This window comes from Ranitomeya variabilis, chromosome 3 (assembly GCF_051348905.1).
Source record: "Ranitomeya variabilis isolate aRanVar5 chromosome 3, aRanVar5.hap1, whole genome shotgun sequence".
NCBI lineage: Eukaryota > Metazoa > Chordata > Amphibia > Anura > Dendrobatidae > Ranitomeya > Ranitomeya variabilis.
The window spans coordinates 509,370,681-509,397,721 of NC_135234.1; the positions used below are offsets into that span (position 1 = coordinate 509,370,681).

Consider the following 27,041-nt stretch of genomic DNA (forward strand, 5'->3'; position numbering starts at 1 on the left):
GTACATACAACTTTAAAGTAATTTTGTAGCCCTATTTCATTGCTCCAATCATCTAATTTTAGACATGCACACTTGCCATCTGGGCACAGTAGCCAGTTGAACAAGTTTGCTATTGGATTGTGATTTTACCTAGATTTTCTGGTCTCATTCTATCTTGTAAAGGCATGTGGCTTTTTTCTATCCACCTTTTAACATAAAAGCTTCCTTTTATTTCTGGAATACCTGCTTTAATTGTTTACTTTAAATACCATACACTCCACAACTAAACTACCATTTTCATGGAACAAATCAGCACATCTTGTGGCCAGCTCAGGAGCAGGTAATGCCACATATGCAGCTCGTGGAGAAATTGCTACAGTGCCTGAAATGTTTGGTCGTGGAGGTGGTGAGTCGTATGTACCAGCTTCTTACTTGTTGGAGTTCTTTCACATTGCCGCTAGTTGATTATTTGGCGCTCTGCAAGGAGAAAGTAAACTGTGAACATCCTTGCTTTTATAGACTAGGGACTACAGCTCTTCATTGCCACATGAAAGGAAGCAAAGCCACCAGAGAAATTGCCAAGCTACTGCAATGCCTCACTGTTCAAAGGGTGTTCTTTTCAGTATATACTAAATGTGTTCTTCTGTTCTTCTGACTTATTGCTGATTTATAGGCCAGAAAGGTTGTAGTTTTGTTTCATTTAGCAGAAGTTTAAAATTGCTGTAGCTTATTTTACAGTATATTGGAGTACACTTTTCCTGGCTCAGTAGATGTGTACATCTTGGAGTTTGCATATTGGATTTAGTATGCGACTTACTGTGCTAACCTCTGCTTGCTACAATCAAATCTTGCAGGTCTTTTGTGCCTTTTCAGGATTATGGAGCAATTCTGTGTTTATTTGTCCATAAAGTGTAGCAAGTATCATTTAACTTTTGAATTTGCCACCTATGATTCCACCTTTAGCCATCAGTTCACTGCTTTGGCCATCTTTTTATATCCTTTTCCTTGTCTGTAACGATCTCTTTGGGCCACTCTTAACATTCAAATAATATTTGTGTACTCAAAGCCACTGCCTATTAGGAATGGGCTTCTAACGCTGCAGCTAGTATCTGGCTATGCATAATGTTTGCAAAAGATTATAATTACCTCAGCCTTTTTGATAAAAGGGGCTGTCGAGTCTAAACTAATAAGTTTGCTGTCACTCTGACTGTAGACTTCCAAATCCCCAAGTGCATGCACTATGCCGGGCGAGGATTTACCAGTTTCTGAGCTAGGATCGGTGGTGATGTAGGAGTTCTGCATACTCCCAGCCAGAGTCCGTCAAGCTAGCATGGTCTCGCTCCATATGGAGCAAGGCCACGCCCACTATTCGGGCTCTGACCGGGAGTATGTATAATGCAGACATACCCTCCAGTCCTGGATTACAAACTGGCCAATCCCTGCAGCACACAGTGCATGCATTGGGGGAAATCAAGTCTTCAGGCATAAACAGTGACTGCAGACTTATCAATTTAGACAGGACAACCCCTTTAAGTATTAAAATCACTTAGCATTAAGGTGTTGAACAGTTTGTCAGCTGCAGTATTCAATAAAAGCATCATGTGTTGAAATAGAATTAACCAATTGTTATATTAGTCTGGGAGAGTAATTTCAATTGCTGGGTTTGTGAAGGAACAAATTATGAAAGGTTCTCCATTTTGTGCTAGATTCTCCATTTTGTGTTTTTGACTCCATTTTCTTGTTGCTTAATGATAAATTCTGTTATTTAATTAGGTAAAAGGTTACAGCTGCCATGAAGTAATTTTATCTTGTTGTTCACAAGCCTGGTATGCAACTAGGCTATGGTTCATAATTGGTATAAAGACCTTCAGTCTTCTGACTCAAGCCAGATAATAGATTCGGGGGTGTATCACTATACAAGACTGAGGCATCTGTTAGAAAAACACATACTATGCCAAAAAGACATGACCATATCTGTAGTTTCCATTTTTCCTGTATTCTTATGGGTTAAGTTTTTCCTGCATTCTTATAGGTTAAGAACTGTGAGCGTGTTCTTATGCTGATTGGTTGAAGTATAATTTCTATGACTATCAAAACTCATACACAATAAAACGGGGGCCAGAGATCAGCTCGATCCCCCATACAGACACACATGTCTCCGTCTGGTCATTTTCAGTTGCCGGCAACGCCCTGTAGATTAATTTGGAAATCACTGAGTTAACCGTGAAGGATCAATTTAGATCCTCCCTCAACAGGTTCATTGGTTTATATTGCTCCTGCTTGATTGTTTTTTTGCAAACAGCAAAAAGTATGTAAATTTTGCTAATAAACCTAACCTTGCAATGGACATTCTATAAGTTTGAGTGCAAATATACAATGCAAAGTTCTGCACAACCAGTTGAATTTGCGCAGTGTTTTATTTAAAAGGAATATCAGATTTTGTATGAACGTTTGGAATGTTGCAACAGAGTCAAATGGCCAAGCTTGCAGAATGTAGAACTAGTATGGAACAGGCACTGTGAATGGTGCTCTGACATTTTATTATTATATAGCCAAATAATGTGGTCTTCTACATTCTGTGTCCTTAACTATCAAGAGCTTGATGAAAGACACAAAATATAATATACAGTTTGTGAACAAAAGAAAATTGGTTCAAATTCAAATGTAATTTTATTTTTTCTGGATGAAGAATAACGTGCAATATCTTAAAGGGAACCTGTCACCATGTTTTTGGAAGATGGGATAAAAATAGCGTTAAATAGGGGCAGAGGTGGGCGTTACATTAGTGTGTGTGTTATGCGTTTATTACCCACCTAAGTTGCCGAAATAACTTTGCAAAGTCTCCGTTTTCGCCTGTCAATCAGGCTGGTCAGGTCGCATGGGCGTTGTCTTCCCCCAGATTTGGCGTAGTTTTCCGTTGGTGGCGTAGTGGTGTGCGCATGCCCAAAGTCCGGAATCCTCTTCCAGGGGATTTAAAATAGCGCGGTGTTCGTTATTGCATTGGTGATCGGTGGGCGCGGCCATCTTCCTTTGGCCGCGCGTGCGCAGAAGCGGCGCTCTGCTGGCCGCGGCTTCAGGAAAATGGCCGCCGCGATATCCATCTGCGCACGCGCGGCATCCCGCGGCCATTTTCCTGAAGCCGCGGCCAGCAGAGCGCCGCTTCTGCGCACGCGCGGCCAAAGGAAGATGGCCGCGCCCACCGATCACCAATGCAATAACGAACACCGCGCTATTTTAAATCCCCTGGAAGAGGATTCCGGACTTTGGGCATGCGCACACCACTACGCCACCAACGGAAAACTACGCCAAATCTGGGTGAAGACACCACGCCCATGTGACCTGACCAGCCTGATTGACAGGCGAAAACGGAGACTTTGCAAAGTTATTTCGGCAACTTAGGTGGGTAATAAACGCATAACACACACACTAATGTAACGCCCACCTCTGCCCCTATTTAACGCTATTTTTATCCCATCTTCCAAAAACGTGGTGACAGGTTCCCTTTAATGCTTATTGAAAGGATATTGCAACTTTTTACTTATGAAAAGCCACCAAAACATGCAAAATGTTCACCCATATTGATTAATTTGGCTCATAATGAACCCCCTACCCCCATCACAAATGATTTACTTGGGCCCAAGTGTAAAAATTGAGGGGTCAGTCCTGGATACTTTTCAGTTTTAACAAACCCTTTTGTAAAGAAATATACAATTGGCCTTGTAAAAAAAAATACTCAAGGTTAAAACATTGAACCTAAAAATTCAGAAATCAGCAAATGTTAGAAAAGCAATTTGATTTTCCTGTTACTGATACAGCAGTTTTTGATTGCTAATCAGAAAATATCTAGCTGCAAATGTTTTTGTTGATTGAAGATGATTGTAGTTGCTTTGCCATACTTTTCAGCAATGAACACACCTGTTTTTCAGTAACCCTACTGTTCTGCATCTAAATGAAATATCTCCTTGTCTCAGATTACGGAAATTATTGAAACTATACAGAAAAATATATAAAAGTCACTAAAACACTGTCAAGCAAAAATGACACCTTAAGCTTTATTCCAAACATTTTAAGACTTAAAGGACTAGCATTATATGCAACAATAATTATCTTGCTGTTGCAAAAGAATTTTATTAGCTGCCTCTACCAAAAACAAATAAGGCAGTATCAAAGGGCTTGACATTTTAAGTAATGCTGATGGCTACAATGTCAAATGTTTGTGTATCTACCCCATCTGCACAAATTCTGTGCATTTCCACTGTAAATTTTGCTGCATTCATTGTTTTTATAAATAAACATGCTGACATGTCAATGAGCCCAATTTATGAAGTAACCTATAAATATAGATTATAGCAGCAAGTGATTAGCCTTAAAGACTGTTTAATGGTTAAAGGGCCACTGTCACCCCCTCCAGCCGTTATAAACTAAAAGAGCCACCTTGTGTAGCAGTAATGCTGCAGTCTAACAAGGTGGCTCTTTTAGTTTTTGTTTCTGTTATTCCCACAATAAATGTATTTATAATTTCGCTGAAATACCTCTCTTTGTACCTGGAGGCGGGTCTAAAGCCTCCTCTTAGAAGCGCCCAACTGCCGTCAGTCATCTCTTGTGTAGATTTTCGCCGCCCCCTCAGCGCTGTTATTGTGTGAATTCCGGCGCCTGCGTTCTGCTCTTCTGCCTTGCGCAGGCGCATAGAGCATTTGCCGTCCTAGCGCTGGTGCCGGGTTTCGTTCTGCGCCTGTGCGGGCAGTGCGGCCACCCTGTTACTGAATCCCCATCCCGCACTGTGTTATGCATTATGCACAGTGCGGGGCTGGGATTCCTGGGCATGCGCACTGCGCTTGTCAGACGCTCCCCAGGTCCCCCGCCTTCCAGCGTTGTTCTGTGCGGCTGTTCCAAACGCCGGTAAGGATACCTGTATATTCCGGCAACGCTGAAAGGTGGGGGATCCGTGGAGCGTCTGACAAGCACAGTGCGCATGCCCAGGAATCCCAGCCCCGCACTGTGCATAATGCATAACACAATGTGGGGATTCAGTAACAGGGTGGCCGCACTGCCCGCACAGGCGCAGAACGGAACCCGGCACCAGCGCTAGGACGGCAAATGCTCTATGCGCCTGCGCAAGGCAGAAGAGCAGAGCGCAGGCGCCGGAATTCACACAATAACAGCGCTGAGGGGGCAGCGAAAATCTACACAAAAGATGACTGACGGCAGTTGGGCGCTTCTAAGAGGAGGCTTCAGACCTGCCTCCAGGTACAAAGATAGGTATTTCAGCGAAATTATAAATACATTTATTGTGGGAATAACAGAAACAAAAACTAAAAGAGCCACCTTGTTAGACTGCAGCATTACTGCTGCACAAGGTGGCTCTTTTAGTTTATAACGGCTGGAGGGGGTGACAGTGACCCTTTAAAGTGGTTCTCCACGAATGTAATAAAATGGCCCCAGTCAAGCAGCCCATCCTAGTCACATGTCTGGACAGGTTGCAGCCTAAATAATTAATGGTCCCCAGACCTGTGTCTCAACTGTCAGAAGACCATTATCGTAAGCACACATACCAGAGCTAACAAAAAAGTGTGACAGAAGAAGAAATAAATCTTCTCCTCAACTCATTGACTGCATTTGGAAAGACTAAGGGTACCGTCACACAGTGCAATTTTGATCGCTACGACGGCACGATCCGTGACGTCGCAGCGATCGTATGATTATCGCTCCAGCATCGTAGACTGCGGTCACACGTTGCAATCACGGCGCTGGAGCGATGCCGAAGTCCCCGGGTAACCAGGGTAAACATCGGGTTACTAAGCGCAGGGCCGCGCTTAGTAACCCGATGTTTACCGTGGTTACCAGCGTAAAAGTAAAAAAAAAAAAAACGTACATGCTCACCATCTGATGTCCGTCCGGTCCCTTGCCGTCCGCTTCCTGCTCTGACAGATCCGGCCGTACAGTGAGAGCAGAGTGCAGCGGTGACGTCACCGCTGTGATCTGCTCTCACTTTCCGGCCGGCAGACAGTCAGAGCGGGAAGCGGACGGCAAGGGACCGGACGGACATCAGATGGTGAGCATGTACGGTTTGGTTTTTTTTACTTTTACGCTGGTAACCACGGTAAACATCGGGTTACTAAGCGCGGCCCTGCGCTTAGTTACCCGATGTTTACCCTGGTTACCAGCGAACGCATCGCTGGATCGCTGTCACACACAACGATCCAGCGATGTCAGCGGGTGATCAAGCGACGAAAGAAAGTTCCAAACGATCTGCTATGACGTACGATTCTCAGCAGGATCCTTGATCGCTGCTGCGTGTCAGACACTGTGATATCGTAACGATATCGCTAGAACGTCACGAATCGTACCGTCGTAGCGATCAAAATTGCACTGTGTGACGGTACCCTTAGGCTTGAGACAAAAATTACTTTGACCTTAGTCAGCTGAGTAGAAGATTTATTCCTTCTGTTACACCCTTCCCCAGTAGCTCTTGCATGTATGACTGCAATAGTGGTCATGACACACAGGTCTCTGTAGCGGTGTTTCTGCAGACTGCAGTCCTTCCTCACACATGACTAAGGCGGCCTACCATTTGAATTACATGACGGGCCATTTTTTATATTCTTGGAGAAATCCTTTAATTTATAATAATATTTCTCATTTATCATCAGATTTTGGGACCACCAGTGGAGCAATAAAACCCTAGTCACATGAAGGATTTACTTACTGCCTATGAGAATAGGTTTGCAAAGGCAGTAATAGCTCAAACTGACTGATATATCAATAAGTAACTATTGCAGTTGCCACTGGTCTTCAAACTTAAGACCTTTTTTGAGTGAAGAACTATCCTAGCTATATTATATAATAGCCACCTTGGTTCTGCCATTAATTCATACTCCATTAGTAGGTTTTTCTTTCGTGAATGTGCATAGAATCTAGTATGTAGTAGTGAACTGATTTGATTCAAAGCAAAAATCTACTCATTGGCTTACCAACAATTTCACTGGGTTCCTTATTGTAAAGTTTTTTGTTCCAATACAAGATTCTTAGAAATGGGAAAGATACAAGTAGAACCAGACTGATGCCTATGAACATATGTCCTGTGAATCCAGCAAAGTCCAATCCCTAGACAAAAGCAATCATTCATTAAAAACGGTGAGTAAAGAAGTCTCGACATTGTAAGAACAAGATTAAACACATGAATAAAAATTATGCCTGAAGATTGCATTCCTAGTTGACATTTTCACCTGCAATTCTTAGTTTGGCAATACAGCCTTAGACCTTATAGTGTCTTAACAAGAACTTACTACCCATCATCAGGATAGGTGATAACTAGTGATGAGCGAGTGTACTCGTTGCTCGGATGTTCCCGAGCACGCTCGGGGGACCTCCGAGTATTTATGACTGCTCAGAGATTTAGTTTTCATCCCGGCAGCTGAATGATTTACAGCTACTAGCCTGATTGATTACTTGTGGGGATTCCCTAGCAACCAGGCAACCCCCACATGTACATAGGCTGGGTAGTAGCTGTAAATTATTCAGCTGCCTTGATGAAAACTAAATCTTCGAGCAGTCATAAATACTCGGAGGTCACCCGAACGGGAAAACCTGAGCAACGAGTACACTCGCTCATCATTAATTATAACTTCTAGATTGGTAGCAATATCTCTGCTGAGACCCCCACTGATCACCAGAATAGAGCACTTTTGTTCCACATCTGAAGTGGCAGTGCACATGCTCTACTTCCGTGTCATCCAGTCTCCTTTGGGACCATTGTAGAAAGACTAACACGTTGCTCTGCTTTCGCCATCAGTCAAGTAGAGAATTAATGGAGGAGAGGTTGAGTATGTGCACCACTGCTCCAGTCAGATGGAGGAGAAAAATGCCCCATTCTTATGATCAGTGGGCATCTTATCAGTCTGAACCTAGAATTTCTCCTGTCCCATTGATAATTGATAGCTTCTTGTAACTGAAATACCACATTAAGCCTTGAATGTAGCTTTTTGTTACAGTAGAAAAACAAAAAAATAAACTGTATAATATAAAGATCTATACATCTTCAAAGCGCAAGTGTGGGTACTGCCCAAGTGTTTATGATTCTCAATAAAATGGGGTGTCTTAATAAGCTGCATCCCAAATGAAACCCAAAATATATTGTAAAATCAAGTTTGTTATTTTATTATTTATATCACACATGCCTTAAACAAGAATAAGGGGTAAGCCAAATCAGTTCTCATGCTTCGCACTGACGAGGGCCAACAGCCCGAATCACCGTGTCTGCGAATTGAGATACTGATTTGGCTTTTATCCTAAGTCATATTGCATGACTCGTTAAAGGATTGATTGTGACTTGTAGGATCGCTACTTCAGGTGTACAAAAGGTGGCGCTATAGAGTTCAAGTCCTCTCTTTCTCTGGAGAGGCTATTTGTATATTAAACAAGAATAAAAATTGTAAACATTTATACAGGTTAACATTGGTGATCGTTTGATTTGTTTCCCTTTTAACTGCTTAACACAATTCATAGGCTTTTATTATTAAATACCACCAGTAAGACTAAAAATTATGTCACCAGTAAGACTAAAAATTATGTACAGTAGATCAAAATAATAAGCAGAGACCCTCAATATTTATTTTCTACCTCAAAGCACTTAAAAATAGTGTATAAGAAAATGAAAAAAATAGCATCATCGTGTAATGTTGGAAGGAACTGCTCATCCTAGTGAGTGTCAATCCAAAAGCCGAAGCCGTAAATACACTCAAAAGAAGTTTGGATTGACAGGACATAAGTAAAATCTTCAACTTTATTCCATTATATTAAAAAACATAGCCTTGATGGCAGTAGAGAAGGTTCACTGTGACACGTTTATGGCGTTGCCGCCCTCAGTCATAGAATATTCACCTGCCATACTGGATATATTTTTTAACCCCTTCATGACCTTGGGATTTTCCGTTTTTCCATGTTCGTTTTTCACTCCCCTCCTTCCCAGAGCCATAACTTTTATTTTTCCGTCAATTTGGCCATGTGAGGGCTTATTTTTTGCGGGACGAGTTGTACTTTTGAACAAAATCATTGGTTTTACCATGTCGTGTACTAGAAAACGGGAAAAAAATTCCAAGTGCGGTGAAATTGCAAAGAAAGTGCAGTCCCACACTTGTTTTTTGTTTGGCTTTTTTGCTAGGTTCACTAAATGCTAAAACTGACCTGCCATTATGATTCTCCAGGTCATTACGAGTTCATAGACTCTTAATATGACTAGGTTATTTTTTATCTAAGTGGTGATAAAAAATTCCAAACTTTGCTAAAAAAAAAAAATTGTGCCATTTTCCAATACCCGTAGCGTCTCCATTTTTCATGATCTGGGGTCGGTTGAGGGCTTATTTTTTGCGTGCCGAGCTGGCGTTTTTAATGATATCATTTTGGTGCAGATATGTTCTTTTGATCGCCCGTTATTTCATTTTAATGCAATGTTGCGGCGACCAAAAAAACGTAATTCTGGCGTTTCGAATTTTTTTTCTTGTTACGCCGTTTAGCGATCAGGTTAATGCTTTTTGTTAGTTGATAGATCGGGCGATTCTGAACGCGGCGATACCAAATATGTGTAGGTTTGATTATTTTTTTATTGATTTATTTTGAATGGGGCGAAAGGGGGGTGATTTAAACTTTTATATATTTTTTTTTTTCACTTTTTTTTTTTTTAACTTTTGCCATGCTTCAATAATCTTCATGGGAGGCTAGAAGCAGGCACAACACGATCGCCTCTGCTACATAGAGCGATCTGATGTTCGCTGCTATGTAGCAGAAATGCAGGTGTGCTGTGAGCGCTGACCACAGCTGCCGGGGATCAGTAACCATAGAGGTCTCAAGGACCTCTATGGTTACTATTTTGAAGCATCGCCGACCTCCGATCATGTGACGGAGGTCGGCGATGCGCTCATTTCCGGCCGCCCGGCCGGCAGCGCCGGTTATTTTACTAGTTAATAGCGGCGAGTGAATCGCGATTTCACCCGCCGCTATTGCAGGCACATGTCAGCTGTTCAAAACAGCTGACATGTCCCGGCTTTGATGCGGGCTCACTGCGGAGCCCTGCATCAAAGCAGGGGATCTGACCTTGGACATACTATCCCGTCCGAGGTCAGAAAGGGGTTAATATAATGGAATTTAGTTGAAGATTTTACTTATGTCCTGTCAATCTGAAATTCTTTTGTATGTAAAAATAGTCTAGTTTACATTTCAAATGCCATCTCCAGCACGGGATAGAGAGATTCAAAAATATCAGTGACTAGGGTTGAGCGAAACGGGTCGATCATTTTCAAAAGTCGCCGACTTTTGGCTAAGTCGGCGTCTCATGAAACCCGATCCGACCCCTGTGCTTGTCGGCCATGCGGTACGCGACTTTTGCGCCAAAGTCGCGTTTCAATGACGCGAAAAGCGCCATTTCTCAGCCAATGAAGGTGAACGCAGAGTGTGGGCAGCGTGATGACATAGGTCCTGGTCCCCACCATCTTAGAGAAGGGCATTGCAGTGATTGGCTTGCTGTCTGCGGCGTCACAGGGGCTATAAAGGGGCGTTCCCGCCGACCGCCATCTTACTGCTGCTGATCTGAGCTTAGGGACAGGTTGCTGCCGCTTTGTCAGAAGCAGGGAGAGCGTTAGGCAGGGTCCACTAACCACCAAACCGCTTGTGCTGCAGCGATTTCCACTGTCCAACACCACCTTCGGTGTGCAGGGACTGTGGAAGCTATTTTATTTTTTTTTTCCCCTCAGCGCTGTAGCTCATTGGGCTGCCCTAGAAGGCTCCGTGATAGCTGTATTGCTGTGTGTACGCCACTGTGGAAACCAACTGCTTTTTTCAAAGCACATATCCTCTTGTTCCTTCCTTTCTGCACAGCTATCTTTTTTGTTTGTCCACACTTTTTATTTAATTTGTGCATCAGTCCACTCCTATTGCTGCCTGCCATACCTGGCTTAGATTACTGCAGGGAGATAGTAATTGTAGGACAGTCCCTGTTTTTTTTTTGTTTTTTTTGTGGGAGATTAAGATTGGCATTTCTGCTACAGTGCCATCCCTGTGTGTGCCATCTCTCACTGAGTGGGCCATAGAAAGCCTATTTATTTTTTCCGTGATTTGTGTTCTAAATTCTACCTCAACACAAAAACACTACATCAATCAGTGGGAGAAAAATATTGGCCTCAGTCAGGGCTTGTGTGCCACTGCTGTGTGTGCTATCTCTCATTCAGTGGGCTATAGAAAGCCTATTTTTTTTTTTTTTTTTTTTTTTTTTTATATTATTTGGTTTCTAAAGTCTCCCTGAAAAAAAAAAAACATACCTAAAAAAACAGTGGGAGAGTAATATTGCCCTTTCAGCTTGTGTGCCAGTCTTGACTCCTGGGTGTGCCACCTCTCTCTCTCATTCAGTGGGCCATAGAAAGGCTATTTTTTTTTTTGTTTTTTTTAATATTATTTGGTTTCTAAAGTCTCCCTGAAAAAAAAAAAAAAAACATAAAAAAACAGTGGGAGAGTAATATTGCCCTTTCAGCTTGTGCGCCAGTCTTGACTCCTGGGTGTGCCACCTCTCTCCCTCTCATTCAGTGGGCCATAGAAAGCCTATTTTTTTTTTTTTTTAATATTATTGGGTTTCTAAAGTCTCCCTTAAAAAAAAAAAAATACATAAAAAAACAGTGGGAGAGTAATATTGCCCTTTCAGCTTGTGTGCCAGGCTTGACTCCTGGGTGTGCCACCTCTCTCCCTCTCATTCAGTGGGCCATAGAAAGCCTATTTATTTTTTTTTAAAATATTATTGGGTTTCTAAAGTCTCCCTTAAAAAACAAAAAATACCTAAAAAAACAGTGGGAGAGTAATATTGCCCTTTCAGCTTGTGTGCCAGTCTTGACTCCTGGGTGTGCCACCTCTCTCTCTCATTCAGTGGGCCATAGAAAGGCTATTTTTTTTTTTGTTTTTTTTAATATTATTTGGTTTCTAAAGTCTCCCTGAAAAAAAAAAAAAAAACATAAAAAAACAGTGGGAGAGTAATATTGCCCTTTCAGCTTGTGCGCCAGTCTTGACTCCTGGGTGTGCCACCTCTCTCCCTCTCATTCAGTGGGCCATAGAAAGCCTATTTTTTTTTTTTTTAAATATTATTGGGTTTCTAAAGTCTCCCTTAAAAAACAAAAAATACATAAAAAAACAGTGGGAGAGTAATATTGCCCTTTCAGCTTGTGTGCCAGGCTTGACTCCTGGGTGTGCCACCTCTCTCCCTCTCATTCAGTGGGCCATAGAAAGCCTATTTATTTTTTTTTTAAATATTATTGGGTTTCTAAAGTCTCCCTTAAAAAACAAAAAATACATAAAAAAACAGTGGGAGAGTAATATTGCCCTTTCAGCTTGTGTGCCAGTCTTGACTCCTGGGTGTGCCACCTCTCTCTCATTCAGTGGGCCATAGAAAGCATTATTTTTTTTTTTCCTTGATTTGTGTTCTAAAATCTACCTCAACACAAAAACACTACATCAATCAGTGGGAGAAAAATATTGGCCTCAGTCAGGGCTTGTGTGCCACTGCTGTGTGTGCTATCTCTCATTCAGTGGGCTATAGAAAGCCTATTTATTTATTTTTTTTTTTTCTTATTATTTGGTTTCTAAAGTCTCCCTGTAAAAAAAAACAAAAACATAAAAAAACAGTGGGAGAGTAATATTGCCCTTTCAGCTTGTGTGCCAGTCTTGACTCCTGGGTGTGCCACCTCTCTCCCTCTCATTCAGTGGGCCATAGAAAGCCTATTTATTTATTTTTTTAAATATTATTGGGTTTCTAAAGTCTCCCTTAAAAAACAAAAAATACATAAAAAAACAGTGGGAGAGTAATATTGCCCTTTCAGCTTGTGTGCCAGTCTTGACTCCTGGGTGTGCCACCTCTCTCTCATTCAGTGGGCCATAGAAAGCATTATTTTTTTTTTTCCTTGATTTGTGTTCTAAAATCTACCTCAACACAAAAACACTACATCAATCAGTGGGAGAAAAATATTGGCCTCAGTCAGGGCTTCTGTGCCACTGCTGTGTGTGCTATCTCTCATTCAGTGGGCTATAGAAAGCCTATTTATTTATTTTTTTTTTTTTCTTATTATTTGGTTTCTAAAGTCTCCCTGAAAAAAAAAAAAAAACATAAAAAAACAGTGGGAGAGTAATATTGCCCTTTCAGCTTGTGTGCCAGTCTTGACTCCTGGGTGTGCCACCTCTCTCTCTCATTCAGTGGGCCATAGAAAGGCTATTTTTTTTTTGGTTTTTTTAATATTATTTGGTTTCTAAAGTCTCCCTGAAAAAAAAAAAAAAAAACATAAAAAAAACAGTGGGAGAGTAATATTGCCCTTTCAGCTTGTGTGCCAGTCTTGACTCCTGGGTGTGCCACCTCTCTCCCTTTCATTCAGTGGGCCATAGAAAGCCTATTTATTTATTTTTTTTAAATATTATTGGGTTTCTAAAGTCTCCCTTAAAAAACAAAAAATACATAAAAAAACAGTGGGAGAGTAATATTGCCCTTTCAGCTTGTGTGCCAGGCTTGACTCCTGGGTGTGCCACCTCTCTCCCTCTCATTCAGTGGGCCATAGAAAGCCTATTTTTTTTTTTAAATATTATTGGGTTTCTAAAGTCTCCCTTAAAAAACAAAAAATACATAAAAAAACAGTGGGAGAGTAATATTGCCCTTTCAGCTTGTGTGCCAGGCTTGACTCCTGGGTGTGCCACCTCTCTCCCTCTCATTCAGTGGGCCATAGAAAGCCTATTTATTTTTTTTTAAAATATTATTGGGTTTCTAAAGTCTCCCTTAAAAAACAAAAAATACATAAAAAAACAGTGGGAGAGTAATATTGCCCTTTCAGCTTGTGTGCCAGTCTTGACTCCTGGGTGTGCCACCTCTCTCTCATTCAGTGGGCCATAGAAAGCATTATTTTTTTTTTCCTTGATTTGTGTTCTAAAATCTACCTCAACACAAAAACACTACATCAATCAGTGGGAGAAAAATATTGGCCTCAGTCAGGGCTTGTGTGCCACTGCTGTGTGTGCTATCTCTCATTCAGTGGGCTATAGAAAGCCTATTTATTTATTTATTTTTTTTCTTATTATTTGGTTTCTAAAGTCTCCCTGAAAAAAAAAAAAAAAACATAAAAAAACAGTGGGAGAGTAATATTGCCCTTTCAGCTTGTGTGCCAGTCTTGACTCCTGGGTGTGCCACCTCTCTCCCTCTCATTCAGTGGGCCATAGAAAGCCTATTTATTTTTTTTTTTAAATATTATTGGGTTTCTAAAGTCTCCCTTAAAAAACAAAAAATACATAAAAAAACAGTGGGAGAGTAATATTGCCCTTTCAGCTTGTGTGCCAGTCTTGACTCCTGGGTGTGCCACCTCTCTCTCATTCAGTGGGCCATAGAAAGCATTATTTTTTTTTTTCCTTGATTTGTGTTCTAAAATCTACCTCAACACAAAAACACTACATCAATCAGTGGGAGAAAAATATTGGCCTCAGTCAGGGCTTGTGTGCCACTGCTGTGTGTGCTATCTCTCATTCAGTGGGCTATAGAAAGCCTATTTTTTTTTTTTTTTTTTTTTTTTTTATATTATTTGGTTTCTAAAGTCTCCCTGAAAAAAAAAAAAAAACCTAAAAAAAACAGTGGGAGAGTAATATTGCCCTTTCAGCTTGTGTGCCAGTCTTGACTCCTGGGTGTGCCACCTCTCTCTCTCATTCAGTGGGCCATAGAAAGGCTATTTTTTTTTTGTTTTTTTTAATATTATTTGGTTTCTAAAGTCTCCCTGAAAAAAAAAAAAAAAACATAAAAAAACAGTGGGAGAGTAATATTGCCCTTTCAGCTTGTGCGCCAGTCTTGACTCCTGGGTGTGCCACCTCTCTCCCTCTCATTCAGTGGGCCATAGAAAGCCTATTTTTTTTTTTTTTTAATATTATTGGGTTTCTAAAGTCTCCCTTAAAAAAAAAAAAATACATAAAAAAACAGTGGGAGAGTAATATTGCCCTTTCAGCTTGTGTGCCAGGCTTGACTCCTGGGTGTGCCACCTCTCTCCCTCTCATTCAGTGGGCCATAGAAAGCCTATTTATTTTTTTTTAAAATATTATTGGGTTTCTAAAGTCTCCCTTAAAAAACAAAAAATACCTAAAAAAACAGTGGGAGAGTAATATTGCCCTTTCAGCTTGTGTGCCAGTCTTGACTCCTGGGTGTGCCACCTCTCTCTCTCATTCAGTGGGCCATAGAAAGGCTATTTTTTTTTTTGTTTTTTTTAATATTATTTGGTTTCTAAAGTCTCCCTGAAAAAAAAAAAAAAAACATAAAAAAACAGTGGGAGAGTAATATTGCCCTTTCAGCTTGTGCGCCAGTCTTGACTCCTGGGTGTGCCACCTCTCTCCCTCTCATTCAGTGGGCCATAGAAAGCCTATTTTTTTTTTTTTTAAATATTATTGGGTTTCTAAAGTCTCCCTTAAAAAACAAAAAATACATAAAAAAACAGTGGGAGAGTAATATTGCCCTTTCAGCTTGTGTGCCAGGCTTGACTCCTGGGTGTGCCACCTCTCTCCCTCTCATTCAGTGGGCCATAGAAAGCCTATTTATTTTTTTTTTAAATATTATTGGGTTTCTAAAGTCTCCCTTAAAAAACAAAAAATACATAAAAAAACAGTGGGAGAGTAATATTGCCCTTTCAGCTTGTGTGCCAGTCTTGACTCCTGGGTGTGCCACCTCTCTCTCATTCAGTGGGCCATAGAAAGCATTATTTTTTTTTTCCTTGATTTGTGTTCTAAAATCTACCTCAACACAAAAACACTACATCAATCAGTGGGAGAAAAATATTGGCCTCAGTCAGGGCTTGTGTGCCACTGCTGTGTGTGCTATCTCTCATTCAGTGGGCTATAGAAAGCCTATTTATTTTTTTTTTTCTTATTATTTGGTTTCTAAAGTCTCCCTGTAAAAAAAAAAAAAAACATAAAAAAACAGTGGGAGAGTAATATTGCCCTTTCAGCTTGTGTGCCAGTCTTGACTCCTGGGTGTGCCACCTCTCTCCCTCTCATTCAGTGGGCCATAGAAAGCCTATTTATTTTTTTTTTTAAATATTATTGGGTTTCTAAAGTCTCCCTTAAAAAACAAAAAATACATAAAAAAACAGTGGGAGAGTAATATTGCCCTTTCAGCTTGTGTGCCAGTCTTGACTCCTGGGTGTGCCACCTCTCTCTCATTCAGTGGGCCATAGAAAGCATTATTTTTTTTTTTCCTTGATTTGTGTTCTAAAATCTACCTCAACACAAAAACACTACATCAATCAGTGGGAGAAAAATATTGGCCTCAGTCAGGGCTTGTGTGCCACTGCTGTGTGTGCTATCTCTCATTCAGTGGGCTATAGAAAGCCTATTTATTTATTTTTTTTTTTTTCTTATTATTTGGTTTCTAAAGTCTCCCTGAAAAAAAAAAAAAAACATAAAAAAACAGTGGGAGAGTAATATTGCCCTTTCAGCTTGTGTGCCAGTCTTGACTCCTGGGTGTGCCACCTCTCTCTCTCATTCAGTGGGCCATAGAAAGGCTATTTTTTTTTTGGTTTTTTTAATATTATTTGGTTTCTAAAGTCTCCCTGAAAAAAAAAAAAAAAAACATAAAAAAAACAGTGGGAGAGTAATATTGCCCTTTCAGCTTGTGTGCCAGTCTTGACTCCTGGGTGTGCCACCTCTCTCTCTCATTCAGTGGGCCATAGAAAGGCTATTTTTTTTTTGGTTTTTTTAATATTATTGGGTTTCTAAAGTCTCCCTTAAAAAACAAAAAATACATAAAAAAACAGTGGGAGAGTAATATTGCCCTTTCAGCTTGTGTGCCAGGCTTGACTCCTGGGTGTGCCACCTCTCTCCCTCTCATTCAGTGGGCCATAGAAAGCCTATTTTTTTTTTTAAATATTATTGGGTTTCTAAAGTCTCCCTTAAAAAACAAAAAATACATAAAAAAACAGTGGGAGAGTAATATTGCCCTTTCAGCTTGTGTGCCAGGCTTGACTCCTGGGTGTGCCACCTCTCTCCCTCTCATTCAGTGGGCCATAGAAAGCCTATTTATTTTTTTTTAAAATATTATTGGGTTTCTAAAGTCTCCCTTAAAAAACAAAAAATACATAAAAAAACAGTGGGAGAGTAATATTGCCCTTTCAGCTTGTGTGCCAGTCTTGACTCCTGGGTGTGCCACCTCTCTCTCATTCAGTGGGCCATAGAAAGCATTATTTTTTTTTTCCTTGATTTGTGTTCTAAAATCTACCTCAACACAAAAACACTACATCAATCAGTGGGAGAAAAATATTGGCCTCAGTCAGGGCTTGTGTGCCACTGCTGTGTGTGCTATCTCTCATTCAGTGGGCTATAGAAAGCCTATTTATTTATTTATTTTTTTTCTTATTATTTGGTTTCTAAAGTCTCCCTGAAAAAAAAAAAAAAAAACATAAAAAAACAGTGGGAGAGTAATATTGCCCTTTCAGCTTGTGTGCCAGTCTTGACTCCTGGGTGTGCCACCTCTCTCCCTCTCATTCAGTGGGCCATAGAAAGCCTATTTATTTTTTTTTTTAAATATTATTGGGTTTCTAAAGTCTCCCTTAAAAAACAAAAAATACATAAAAAAACAGTGGGAGAGTAATATTGCCCTTTCAGCTTGTGTGCCAGGCTTGACTCCTGGGTGTGCCACCTCTCTCCCTCTCATTCAGTGGGCCATAGAAAGCCTATTTTTTTTTTTAAATATTATTGGGTTTCTAAAGTCTCCCTTAAAAAACAAAAAATACATAAAAAAACAGTGGGAGAGTAATATTGCCCTTTCAGCTTGTGTGCCAGGCTTGACTCCTGGGTGTGCCACCTCTCTCCCTCTCATTCAGTGGGCCATAGAAAGCCTATTTATTTTTTTTTAAAATATTATTGGGTTTCTAAAGTCTCCCTTAAAAAACAAAAAATACATAAAAAAACAGTGGGAGAGTAATATTGCCCTTTCAGCTTGTGTGCCAGTCTTGACTCCTGGGTGTGCCACCTCTCTCTCATTCAGTGGGCCATAGAAAGCATTATTTTTTTTTTCCTTGATTTGTGTTCTAAAATCTACCTCAACACAAAAACACTACATCAATCAGTGGGAGAAAAATATTGGCCTCAGTCAGGGCTTGTGTGCCACTGCTGTGTGTGCTATCTCTCATTCAGTGGGCTATAGAAAGCCTATTTATTTATTTATTTTTTTTCTTATTATTTGGTTTCTAAAGTCTCCCTGAAAAAAAAAAAAAAAACATAAAAAAACAGTGGGAGAGTAATATTGCCCTTTCAGCTTGTGTGCCAGTCTTGACTCCTGGGTGTGCCACCTCTCTCCCTCTCATTCAGTGGGCCATAGAAAGCCTATTTATTTTTTTTTTTAAATATTATTGGGTTTCTAAAGTCTCCCTTAAAAAACAAAAAATACATAAAAAAACAGTGGGAGAGTAATATTGCCCTTTCAGCTTGTGTGCCAGTCTTGACTCCTGGGTGTGCCACCTCTCTCTCTCATTCAGTGGGCCATAGAAAGGCTATTTTTTTTTTGGTTTTTTTAATATTATTTGGTTTCTAAAGTCTCCCTGAAAAAAAAAAAAAAACATAAAAAAACAGTGGGAGAGTAATATTGCCCTTTCAGCTTGTGTGCCAGTCTTGACTCCTGGGTGTGCCACCTCTCTCCCTTTCATTCAGTGGGCCATAGAAAGCCTATTTATTTTTTTTTTAAATATTATTGGGTTTCTAAAGTCTCCCTTAAAAAACAAAAAATACATAAAAAAACAGTGGGAGAGTAATATTGCCCTTTCAGCTTGTGTGCCAGGCTTGACTCCTGGGTGTGCCACCTCTCTCTCTCATTCAGTGGGCCATAGAAAGGCTATTTTTTTTTTTTGTTTTTTTAATATTATTTGGTTTCTAAAGTCTCCCTGAAAAAAAAAAAAAAACATACAAAAAACAGTGGGAGAGTAATATTGCCCTTTCAGCTTGTGTGCCAGTCTTGACTCCTGGGTGTGCCACCTCTCTCCCTTTCATTCAGTGGGCCATAGAAAGCCTATTTATTTTTTTTTAAAATATTATTGGGTTTCTAAAGTCTCCCTTAAAAAACAAAAAATACATAAAAAAACAGTGGGAGAGTAATATTGCCCTTTCAGCTTGTGTGCCAGTCTTGACTCCTGGGTGTGCCGCCTCTCTCCCTTTCATTCAGTGGGCCATAGAAAGCCTATTTATTTTTTTTTTTAAATATTATTGGGTTTCTAAAGTCTCCCTTAAAAAACAAAAAATACATAAAAAAACAGTGGGAGAGTAATATTGCCCTTTCAGCTTGTGTGCCAGTCTTGACTCCTGGGTGTGCCACCTCTCTCTCTCTAATTGTGGGCCATAGAAAGCCTTTTTTTTTTTTTTTTTTTTTTAATATTATTTGGTTTCTAAAGTCTCCCTGAGAAAAAAAAAAAAATAAATTAGGTGGGAGATTAATATTGACATTAGTGCTTGAGTGACAGTCCTGCGTGTGTGTCATCTCTGTGATTTTGTGCCACAGAAAACAGAGTGTGTAACATTGTGCCTGATTTTCCTTGTGGTCTCACCAACCTGTTAAGGGATATTGAAATCATACTGAAGTTATAGCTCACCGTGTAAGTTGTTTGACAGCAACAAATAAAGTTACTTTGGTTAAGATTTTAAAACAATGAGGAAGTCTGGTGCAAGAGGTCGTCGTGGGCGTTCATTGTCAGCTGGTAATGATGGTAGTGGTAGTGGAGCATCAGGTGGTCGTGGGGATAAAAATATTCCACCTAAGTCTGGAGCTGTGGAGCCAGTTTCGTCGTCAGGCTACACAAGGCCTCGAACGCTCTCTTTTCTGGGAGTAGGAAAACCGCTTTTAAAGGCGGAGCAGCAACAGCAAGTTTTGGCTTACATTGCAGACTCAGCCTCTAGCTCTTTTGCCTCCTCTTCCGAAACTGGTAAATGTAAAAGCAGCGCGTCGCTTGTGGATGTTCACGGTCAGGGACAAGTCGCTTCCTTGTCCTCCTCAGCAAAAACTACAACAAGAGAGAAGGATGCAGCAGGCGACACAACGGGTCACTCCATGGAGCTCTTTACACATACCGTCCCTGGCTTAGAAAGTGAAACATTTAACAGGCCATGCCCATTACAAGTATATTCTGACATGGAGTGCACTGATGCACAGCCACAGCCAGAGTACTATGCTGCTCCTTTGACTCAGACCACCACATTGCCCTCTCAGGGTACAGATCCACAATCAAACCCTGATGAGACTATGTTGCCCCGCCACGAACGCTATACCACAGACCGACACAGTGACACAGACGAAGTTGCACACGAGCTCGAAGAGGAGGTAATAGATGACCCAGTTATTGACCCCGATTGGCAGCCATTGGGGGAACAGGGTGCAGGCGGCAGTAGTTCAGAAGCGGAGGTGGAGGAGGGGCCGCAGCAGGCATCAACATCGCAACAGGTTCCATCTGCCGGGCCCGTATCTGGCCCAAAACGCGTGTCAAAGCCAAAACCTGTTGGAGCACAGCGTTGCCATCCGGTTAAAGCTCAGTCTGCAATCCCTGAAAAGGGATCCGAGTCTAGGAAGAGTGCAGTCTGGCATTTTTTTAAACAACATCCAACTGATCAGCGCAAAGTCATCTGTCAAAAATGTTCAACTAGCTTAAGCAGAGGTCAGAATCTGAAAAGTCTAAATACTAGTTGCATGCATAGACACTTAACCACCATGCATTTTCAAGCCTGGACTAACTACCAAACGTCCCTCAAGGTTGTAGCACCCTCGGCTAATGAAGCTAGTCAGCAACGCAACATCCCTTCCGTCACTGTAAGGCCACCATTTTCTGCACCACCGGCAGTATCTGTGCAGGTTTCTTTGCCAGCCAAAAGCAGTCAGGGTCAGGGAATCACCAGTTTTGTAGGAGGAAATATTGCATCTAGGGCACCGGCGGAAACAATACCGTCTCCAACCGTCTCTCAGTCTGCCATGTACACCGGCACACCCGAAAGTTCCACGATCTCCAGCTCTCCAGTCCAGCTCACCCTACATGAGACTCTGGTTAGAAAAAGGAAGTACTTATCCTCGCATCCGCGTACACAGTGTTTTAATGCCCACATAGCTAGACTAATCTCGTTAGAGATGATGCCCTACCGGTTAGTTGAAAGCGAAGCTTTCAAAGCCCTGATGGAGTACGCTGAACCACGATACGAGCTACCCAGTCAACACTTTTTTTTCCAGAAAAGCCATCCCAGCCCTGCACCAGCATGTTAAACAGCGCATCGTCCATGCACTCAGGCAATCTGTGAGTACAAAGGTGCACCTGACTACAGATGCATGGACCAGTAGGCATGGCCAGGGACGTTATGTGTCCATCACGGCACACTGGGTGAATGTGGTGGATGCAGGGTCCACAGGCGACATCAATTTAGGGACAGTTGTGCCTAGCCCACGGTCTAGGAAACAGTTGGCTGTAGGCGTTCGCACCCCCTCCTCCTCCTCCTCCTCGTCCTCCTGCAGAAGCTACAGCTCTTCCACAGAACGCAGTCTGCCAACCACTCCATCGGCAGATGACACTGTTGCACACCAGTTGTCCCATTATGGGCCAGCTACTGCCAAGCGTCAGCAGGCTGTATTGGCTATGAAGTGCTTGGGCGACAACAGACACACCGCGGAAGTTGTGTCCGAGTTCTTGCAACAAGAAACGCAGTCGTGGCTGGGCACAGTAGATCTTGAGGCAGGCAAGGTAGTGAGTGATAACGGAAGGAATTTCATGGCTGCCATCTCCCTTTCCCAACTGAAACACATTCCTTGCCTGGCTCACACCTTAAACCTGGTGGTGCAGTGCTTATTGAAAACTTATCCTGGGTTCTCCGACCTGCTCCTCAAAGTGCGTGCACTTTGCTCACATATCCGACGTTCGCCTGTACACGCCAGCCGTATGCAGACCTATCAGCGGTCTTTGAACCTTCCCCAGCATCGCCTAATCATAGACGTTGCAACAAGGTGGAACTCAACACTGCACATGCTTCAGAGACTGTGCGAACAGAGGCGTGCTGTTATTTATTTGTGGGAGGATACACGGGCAGGCAGTAGGATGGCAGACATGGAGTTGTCAGGTGTGCAGTGGTCTAAGATACAAGACATGTGTCAAGTCCTTCAGTGTTTTGAGGAATGCACACGGCTGGTTAGTGCAGACAACGCCGTAATAAGCATGAGCATCCCCCTAATGCGTCTGCTGATGCAAAGTTTGACGCACATAAAGGAGCAGGCGTCTGCACCAGAGGAAGAGGAAAGCCTTGATGACAGTCAGCCATTGTCTGGTCAGGGCAGTGTACAGGACGAGGTAGCGGGCGAAGAGGAGGTGGAGGACGAGGAGGATGATGGGGATGAGTATATTTTTAATGCCGAACCTTTCCCGGGGGCACAGGAAATTGGTTGCGTGTCACGGCCGGGTTCTGGTTTTTTGAGGGACACAAGTGACGTAGATTTGCCTGCAACTGCCCCTCAACCAATCACAACCGGAGATTTGACAACTGGAACTTTGGCCCACATGGCGGATTATGCCTTACGTATCCTAAAAAGGGACACACGCATTACGAAAATGATGAACGATGACGATTACTGGTTGGCCTGCCTCCTTGATCCACGCTATAAAGGCAAATTGCAAAATATTATGCCACATGAGAACTTGGAACTAATATTAGCAACCAAACAATCAACTCTTGTTGACCGTTTGCTTCAGGCATTCCCAGCACACAGCGCACGTGATCGTTCTCACACGAGCTCCAGGGGGCAGCAGACTAGGAGTGTTAGGGGTGCACACATCAGAAGTGGCGTTGGACAGAGGGGTTTTCTGACCAGGTTGTGGAGTGATTTTGCTATGACCGCAGACAGGACAGGTACTGCTGCATCAATTGAAAGTGACAGGAGACAACATTTGTCCAGTATGGTTACTAACTATTTTTCATCCCTTATCGATGTTCTCCCTCAACCGTCATTCCCATTTGATTACTGGGCCTCCAAATTAGACACCTGGCCAGAATTGGCAGAATATGCATTGCAGGAGCTTGCTTGCCCGGCAGCAAGTGTCCTATCAGAAAGAGTATTCAGTGCTGCAGGTTCAATATTAACCGAAAAAAGGACTCGTCTGGCTACCCAAAATGTTGACGATCTAACATTCATTAAAATGAACCACAACTGGATTTCGAAATCTTTTGCCCCACCTTGCCCGGCCGACACCTAGCTTTCCTATGAAAAGCTCTTGCCTGTGAATTACTTTTCTAATGTCTAATTTGCTGCAGCTGATTGTACAGCATACGACATGTTTACACCTCCCTAAATGGCAAAACTCCCCACACGGGGCCGTGGTATCGCGACTTGGCGCAAGCACCCGTGAGACTGCTGTTTGTCTGAAGAGGTGGGTGTGCTCGCTTTTGGTTGACGGCATTGCTACTGGGTCCCTCATAGTACAATGTAGTGTCTCTGGCGGTGGTGGTGCGCACCCAACGTCAGACACACCGTTGTAACATGAGGGGCCCTGGGGCGGTCCCGCCGGCCTCAAGAGAGTTCCCCCCTACCCCAGCTCAAAATGTGCTCTACCACGTGCAAAATTATGTCGCACAGCTCCACCAATCTTTAGTCTATTCGCTGACATCATTCAATGTCTGGCACTGACAATACAAATTTGTAGACATCTATGATGCAACTTAAAGTAGTCTGTGTCTGTGTCCTATATTGGCACCATTAAATAGTTACTGCCAAATTACTATGTCAGAAACTCAGTAGATGAGCCCACCCCTGTACCTAAGTATGCCACCTTTTTTTTTGTTGTGGTTGTTTTGCGAGACATTAACATCTATTTATATTTTGGGAGTACTGGGACAGACACTCCTTGCACTACTCCTCCACTCACCACCAAGCTGCCTGTGTATCCATGTAACCGCTGTAAAGCTGCCATGAGCCTATTGTTTGTTATTTTAGGCCTTTGATAGCCTGTCTGCGGTCCCTACTTTAAATACTCCTCCACTCACCACCAAGCTGCCTGTGTATCCATGTAACCGCTGTAAAGCTGCCATGAGCCTATTGTTTGTTATTTTAGGCCTTTGATAGCCTGTCTGCGGTCCCTACTTTAAATACTCCTCCACTCACCACCAAGCTGCCTGCCCGTGTATCCATGTAACCGCTGTAAAACTGCCATGAGCCTATTGTTTGTTATTTTAGGCCTTTGATAGCCTGTCTGCGGTCCCTACTTTAAATACTCCTCCACTCATCACCAGCTGCCTGCCCGTGTATCCATGTAACCGCTGTAAAACTGCCATAAGCCTATTGTTTGTTATTTTAGGCCTTTGAAGCCTGTCTGCGGTCCCTCCTTCCACTAGGCCTCCACTGACCAGACCACTGCTGCCCGTGTACCCCTGGAACCAATAATAAAGTGCCTACCGCCAGCCCATTTTTTTATGTTAGGCCTTTGAAGCCTGTCTGCGGTCCCTCCTTCCACTAGTCCTCAACTGACCAGACCACTGCTGCCCGTGTACCCCTGGAACCAATTATAAAGTGCCTACAGCCAGCCCATTTTTTTATGTTAGGCCTTTGAAGCCTGTCTGCGGTCCCTCCTTCCACTAGTCCTCCACTGACCAGACCACTGCTGCCCGTGTACCCCTGGAACCAATTATAAAGTGCCTACAGCCAGCCCATTTTTTTATGTTAGGCCTTTGAAGCCTGTCTGCGGTCCCTCCTTCCACTAGTCCTCCACTGACCAGACCACTGCTGCCCGTGTACCCCTGGAACCAATTATAAAGTGCCTACAGCCAGCCCGTTTTTTTATGTTAGGCCTTTGAAGCCTGTCTGCGGTCCCTCCTTCCACTAGTCCTCCACTGACCAGACCACTGCTGCCCGTGTACCCCTGGAACCAATTATAAAGTGCCTACAGCCAGCCCGTTTTTTTATGTTAGGCCTTTGAAGCCTGTCTGCGGTCCCTCCTTCCACTAGTCCTCCACTGGCCAGACCACTGCTGCCCGTGTACCCCTGGAACCAATTATAAAGTGCCTACAGCCAGCCCATTTTCTTATTTTAGGCCTTTGATAGCCTGTCTGCGGTCCCTACTTTAAATACTCCTCCACTCATCACCAGCTGCCTGCCCGTGTATCCATGTAACCGCTGTAAAACTGCCATAAGCCTATTGTTTGTTATTTTAGGCCTTTGATAGCCTGTCTGCGGTCCCTACTTTAAATACTCCTCCACTGACCACCAAGCTGCCTGCCCGTGTATCCATGTAACCGCTGTAAAACTGCCATGAGCCTATTGTTTGTTATTTTAGGCCTTTGATAGCCTGTCTGCGGTCCCTACTTTAAATACTCCTCCACTGACCACCAAGCTGCCTGCCCGTGTATCCATGTAACCGCTGTAAAACTGCCATGAGCCTATTGTTTGTTATTTTAGGCCTTTGAAGCCTGTCTGCGGTCCCTACTTTAAATACTCCTCCACTGACCACCAAGCTGCCTGCCCGTGTATCCATGTAACCGCTGTAAAACTGCCATGAGCCTATTGTTTGTTATGTTAGGCCTTTGATAGCCTGTCTGCGGCCCCTACTTGCAATACTCCTCCACTGACCACAATGCTGCCTGGAGTGCCTGCCTGTGTATCCATGTAACCGATGTAAAACTGCCATGACTGCCTACTGTTTGTTATTTTAGGCCTTTGATAGCCTGTCTGCGGCCCCTACTTGCAATACTCCTCCACTGACCACAATGCTGCCTGGAGTGCCTGCCTGTGTATCCATGTAACCGATGTAAAACTGCCATGACTGCCTACTGTTTGTTATTTTAGGCCTTTGATAGCCTGTCTGCAGCCCCTACTTGCAATACTCCTCCACTGACCACACCAATGCTGCCCGTGTACCCCTGGAACCTATTTAAAAGTTCATAGAGCCTAGTTATATATTTTATTTACTATTAATAAGGCCATGATGGACTACGCTGTACCACGCTACAAGCTAACCAGTCGACACTTCTTTTGCGAGAAAAGCCATCCCAACCCTCCACCAGCATGTAAAAGACCGCATTGTCCATGCACTCTGGCAATCTGTGAGTACAAAGGTGCACCTGACAACAGACGCATGGACCTGTAGGCATGGCCACGGAAGATTACGTGTCCATTACGGCGCAATGGGTTGATGTGGTGGATGCATGGTCCACAGGGGACAGCCTACTAAGTCTGTCTGCAGTCCCTAATTCAAATTGTCCTCCACTGTCTAAATCGGAGCTTCCACCTTCTGGCTTTCGGCCTATAGTATCAGAAATTAAACTGCATTTGGCCTTCAACGTTGGTTAGGGCCTACTAACGGCTTCTGCCCCTCCCTGGTGTTGCCCTCAACTAAATAAAGCTGAGCTTCAACCTTCTGCTCCAAATTACCATTTTAAAAAATGCAATAGGCTTTTCCGGCCTACTAAAGGTGTCTGTCTGTGTGCCCCTGCCTGGTGTTGTCCTCAACTAAATAAAGCTGAGCTTCAACCTTCTGCTCCAAATTACCATTTAAAAAAATGCAATAGGCTTTTCCGGCCTACTAAAGGTGTCTGTCTGTGTGCCCCTGCCTGGTGTTGTCCTCAACTAAATAAAGCTGAGCTTCAACCTTCCGGCTCTCATTAAGTGGTTTTAAAAAAAAAAAATGGTGGTTAGGGCCTACTAACGGCTTCTGCCCCTCCCTGGTGTTGCCCTCAACTAAATAAAGCTGAGCTTCAACCTTCTGCTCCAAATTACCATTTTAAAAAATGCAATAGGCTTTTCCGGCCTACTAAAGGTGTCTGTCTGTGTGCCCCTGCCTGGTGTTGCCCTCAACTAAATAAAGCTGAGCTTCAACCTTCTGCTCCAAATTACCATTTTAAAAAATGCAATAGGCTTTTCCGGCCTACTAAATGTGTCTGTCTGTGTGCCCCTGCCTGGTGTTGTCCTCAACTAAATAAAGCTGAGCTTCAACCTTCCGGCTCTCATTAAGTGGTTTTAAAAAAAAAAAATGGTGGTTAGGGCCTACTAACGGCTTCTGCCCCTGCCTGGTGTTGCCCTCAAC

General features: G+C 42.7%; 1 protein-coding gene across 4 annotated transcripts in view; it reads right to left on the minus strand.

Annotated features, from left to right (window-relative positions):
* OCA2 (OCA2 melanosomal transmembrane protein) overlaps positions 1-27,041 on the minus strand; it is a 685,962-nt gene that overhangs the window by 176,485 nt on the left and 482,436 nt on the right. For all 4 annotated transcript variants that reach the window (XM_077296885.1, XM_077296884.1, XM_077296887.1 and 1 more), the window contains one exon: positions 6,951-7,083. In XM_077296885.1, the coding sequence (XP_077153000.1) occupies positions 6,951-7,083 (133 nt within the window). The remainder of the gene's footprint in view (positions 1-6,950; positions 7,084-27,041) is intronic.